The sequence below is a fragment of the Ovis aries genome, chromosome 1 (genome assembly GCF_016772045.2).
Source record: "Ovis aries strain OAR_USU_Benz2616 breed Rambouillet chromosome 1, ARS-UI_Ramb_v3.0, whole genome shotgun sequence".
NCBI lineage: Eukaryota > Metazoa > Chordata > Mammalia > Artiodactyla > Bovidae > Ovis > Ovis aries.
In genome coordinates this window covers 226,977,408-226,981,988 of record NC_056054.1, presented here as the reverse complement: position 1 = coordinate 226,981,988, position 4,581 = coordinate 226,977,408, and the positions used below count along the sequence as shown (strand labels likewise).

The 4,581-nt window shown below is 39.7% G+C and overlaps 1 protein-coding gene across 1 annotated transcript; it reads left to right on the top strand.

The window, feature by feature from the left end:
* Positions 1-212: 212 nt before the first annotated feature.
* On the top strand, positions 213-2,985 carry LOC101104288 (TRAF family member-associated NF-kappa-B activator-like). Its single transcript, XM_042234956.2, is given in 2 exon segments — positions 213-1,375; positions 1,378-2,985. Coding segments are annotated over 2 exon segments (1,350 nt in total). The 5' UTR covers positions 213-975; the 3' UTR covers positions 2,328-2,985.
* Positions 2,986-4,581: the final 1,596 nt, after the last annotated feature.

The window sequence follows — 4,581 nt, the reverse complement described above, 5'->3', positions numbered from 1 at the left end:
GAAACTTCGCTAGCGAGTTGCAGTGTCCGAATGCGTCGGGCACGGCGACGGAGAACTTGTGTGTGAGCGAGAGGGATGCGCTGGCCTTATGGGCGCCACAGGGAGAGAAGCCGAGGAGCTGCAGTGACAACCAGTTCTCATGGTGGGGAGGGACTTTGTGCGAAAGAAATCACCTGGGTCCCTGTCCCGGAGCGGCTTTCCGGGCCCGTGGTGTCTGCGCAGCAACGACGGCCCCTGCTGCGACGGCTGCCGGGGATCGTGCCCGACTCCACGTCGGCCGCTCTCTGTGACTTGATTTCTTGGCCTGCCAACCGGCCTGTGATGTCAGAGTGAGCAGTCTGAGTGACCCCACCTGGAGGTCCCAGCCCCTCTTGAGGACCGGAGGCTGCCTTCCAGAAGTTAATACTATCTTTGTTACTCTTTCAAAAACTTCCTAGGTTCTTTTTGTTGTTTTTTCCCCAAGGTTATTGCACAGTTTCTTTCTCAGCTTTCCTGCGGGGTGTCATCATAGCCTTGTCACTGAGAAGTTGGGTAACCTCCCCGAGGGTCAAGGAGAAACTGGATGGCTGAGGCGGGAAGAGCAGAAGCAAACCCTGCCCGCAGTGGGAACCGGGCGTTAGGCGGAATCCCTAGCGCGGTGTAAACTGACTAGTGGCGAGTTACACGTGTAACAAGCTGTGCTCGTCACGAAGTGAAGCAAGGAGGGGGAAGATACTCAAACCAAAGAGTCTCTGTGTCTCTTACTATGCTGTAGCAGGGAGAAGTAGAGTAGCCTTTGCTATATAAAGTGTCATGAAGTGACCCGAAATTGAAGGAAAATAGCGTGATCTGTTTCCCTACCACGACGGGAATACACACTTCAAAGAGGGGGAGCAGAGAAGCGAGCTCTATAGTCTGCTGAAAAAATGTTTTGTCCCTCTCATTGGGGAGGGGAAGAGAACCCTAAAGTGCTAACAGTCATGTTTTAAGCAGAAAATGAAACTCCTTCACGGCCCTCTCCCCAGCCACAGATCTGTCATTTACTCCATCATTTATAGTGATGCAACAGGACATAGAGGAATGGATAAAAACATTGGCAAGCAACTCAATAAAGCTTATGAAGCCTTTCGACAGGCATGCATGGATAGGGATTCTGCAGTAAAAGAACTACAGCAAAAGACTGAAGACTATGAGCAGAGAATACGTGAGCAACAGGAACAGCTGTCACTTCAACAAACTATTATTGACAAGCTAAACTCACAGTTACTTCTTGTGAATTCCAGTCGAGATAACAGTTGTGGCTATATTCCCCTGCTTGAAGACAGTGAAGCAAGGAAGAATAATTTGACTCTTGAAGAGCCTCATGATAAACCAAAATCAGGAATACCAAGAGAAAAGAATCAAAGGTAAGAAGATAAGAGGTTTCCTCTCCAAGAAAAGAAACTTCACCAAGGATTCTTGGCACTCCTTTATTCCATGAAAGAAGCTATATAGAGAAGACTTTCTGGGATCTGAAAGAAGAATTTCATAGAATATGCTTGCTAGCTAAAGCACAAAAAGACCACTTAAGCAAACTTAATGTACCAACCACTGCAACTGAGACACAGTGCTCTATGCCTATACAGTGTACAGATAAAACAGATAAACAAGAAGTGCTGTTTAAGCCTCAGGCAAAAGATGATATAAATAGAGGTGCACCGTGCGTCACATCTGTCGCACCAAGAGGACTGGGCCAAGATGAGGAAGACACATCTTTTGAATCACTTTCTAAATTCAGTGTCAAGTTTCCACCTACGGACAATGACTCTACTTTCTTACATAGCACTCCAGAAAGACCTGATGTCCTTGGTTCTGTCACATCTGAGACTGTGTGCCAGGATCAATTTAATATGGAGCCCAGAGACAATCCAGGAAACTTTGTCAAAACAGGAGAAACTTTATTTGAAATTCATGGAATTGACCCCATAGCTTCAGCTATAGAAAACCTTAAAACAACTGACAAAACAAAACCCTCAAATACTTGTATTAGGACATCTCTGGATAGAGCTCCGTGTTTGCCACCTGGAGACCATAATGCATTATTTGTAAATACATTCCCACTTCAGGACCCATCTGATGCACCTTTTCCTTCACTCGATTCCCCAGGAAAAGCTATCTGAGGACCACAGCAGCCCATTTGGAAGCCCTTTCCTAATCAAGACAGTGACTTATTGGTACTAAGTGGCACAGGCTCCGAACTGCATATACCTCGCATATGTGAATTCTGTCAAGCAGTTTTCCCACCATCCATTACATCCAGGGGGGATTTCCTCCGGCATCTTAATTCACACTTTAATGGGGAGACTTAAGATGCATTTGAAAACAGACATGTCAAGTTCTACGTGATGATTTTGGGTTTGTAATATTATATATTAATACTTGATTGTAAACTTAGCTCAAGATCATTTACTGAAAAATCCAGTCACTGCTATTTGAATTTCTAAACTTAATATTGTAACTGTCTTTTATTGCCTTTTAAAAGATTGTTTTGTACAAAGCTGTAATTCATTGTATTCATGTTTACAGTGTTTTATATATGGGATTATGCAATTGTGTAACAATAATTTATGTTTCTTCAAATGTCTAAGCTTATTGCTTGGGTTTCTAGTTAGAACTATTGAGTGTGGTGATGTCAGATGTTTATAGGGTTTTTAAAATTTGTTTTCATTTTAAAATTTAGATTATTTATGCATTGGGTGTTCTTTTTGAATAAACTTATAATAGAGAATAGCAGACAAAATAAATATCTGAGTAAATACCAAACTTAAGACATCTGTTGCTCAGTGATAAAAATCACTGGTGGGATTATTTAAAACCTTTAGTGTTTTTTTTTCTTTAATGAAAGACATAGGTTTAATTTGTTCTGTATGTATAGCTACATGATGAAGTTAGTTAAATATTAAGAGTTACTTATGTTGTGATAGTTAATGTGTTCTTTGTTCCTGAATAAAAAATAAATCACATTTGGGAAAAAAAACAAACAAACCATGATTTCATCTGGATACAGAAAACTACTTGGTCATTTGGTCATCATTGGAGGATGCTTAGAAACCATCTCTTTATTTTGAAAACTGGTAAATAAAAGAAAACAATCAAGCATTTAGCCTGCCTTTCCTGTATAAACTGTAACACTAGGTAACCAAATAGTGGATGATGTTAAGTTTCTTTTTATGGAAGCAGTCCATCAGATAACAGAAGAAGAAGAAACAGAATTTGAATATGAGCAGTATTTCACAATCTCTAATGAATTATTATGAATGTAAGTTTTGAGTGCCTATGGCTGTTAGCTTCAGGAAAAGATAGGTAAACAGTTTGTACCTGGAAGAACACAACACCTCTTATAAAGTAACATTGACCCCTTCCCCTTTAATAATAATCAAACCTGAGTATGGTTCAGCCTGGATATATAGGGCACTGCTTTCTGTTGAAGTTCATAAGTTGTTGCTTTGAAAAATTTTAAAAAATTTTGGCTATGCCAAAACTTAGTAGATGGCTGGTCTCCTAGCTTTCTGTTGCACCCTGCAGTGAAAAGTCCTGACTACTCTGGCTTGGAGCTTGAAAAAGCTAACTCCTGTGTCCCACGCTAGAGCTGTTTATTTGGTGGTTGTAAAACGGAAGCCTTACTGAAGACTGTACCTCAATGCCTATTCCTTCCATTTTCCACAGAATCTTCAGCTAGAAAACAGGAGCAAACTGATTAGAGAAGTTCAGATTGATCGTTATCTTCCAGATGGGGTGAAGCTAGCTGTGGATGGGAGGGATGCAGAATGGAGAGGCCAGTTAAATAAATGATAGGCATATACATTGAAAATTATGTCTGGGTAAAGTTTTTGGCTGTGGTTCTTGCTAGGAGACCAGCCATCTACTAAGTTTTGGCATAGCCAAAATTTTTTTAAATTTTTCAGAGCAATAGCTTATGAACTTCAATCCTTAAAATAATTCTAGGCCCCAAATCCACACTTAGTATAAAGTCAGCTCCCAAAGTTGTACATTCCCAGGAAAGACTTGAATGAAATCTTTGAAGAAAACAGGCCAGGAAAATCCTCTTTCTATACCTTATGTGATTTTTTTCATTGAGATATTTGGAATAAAAAATACTATCTTAAGTATATTTTGGGAAAAGAAATGAAATTCTCTCAACTCCACCTGTCAAACAATTCCTTTCTCCACTAAGTTTTGAGTACTACTTATAATAGTCTCATATTGACACTGTCATATTCTCATTAAATTCAATGTATGTTGGTCTATTTCTGGATTTCATTCTGTTTCATTGACCTACTTATTTATGTAGTATTACCAAATTTAAAAAATGGTACTATGATGATGCTGTAAAATTGCATGAAATATAAAGCACTATTAAAAACCTCTGGAATGTCAGAAATCGGGAAACTTCAAAGAATAGGAGTTCTTCTTTCTAGAATTCTGCCATTAAAGTAACTCAGCTCTAAAATTCATATTCTGGGTGACTTTTAGTCCAAAATTTCAAATTCCTCAGAAGATCTGATTGGTTTAGCTTAGGTTAAGTATCAATCTCCATATCAAGTATCTATTCTTAGGCGGACA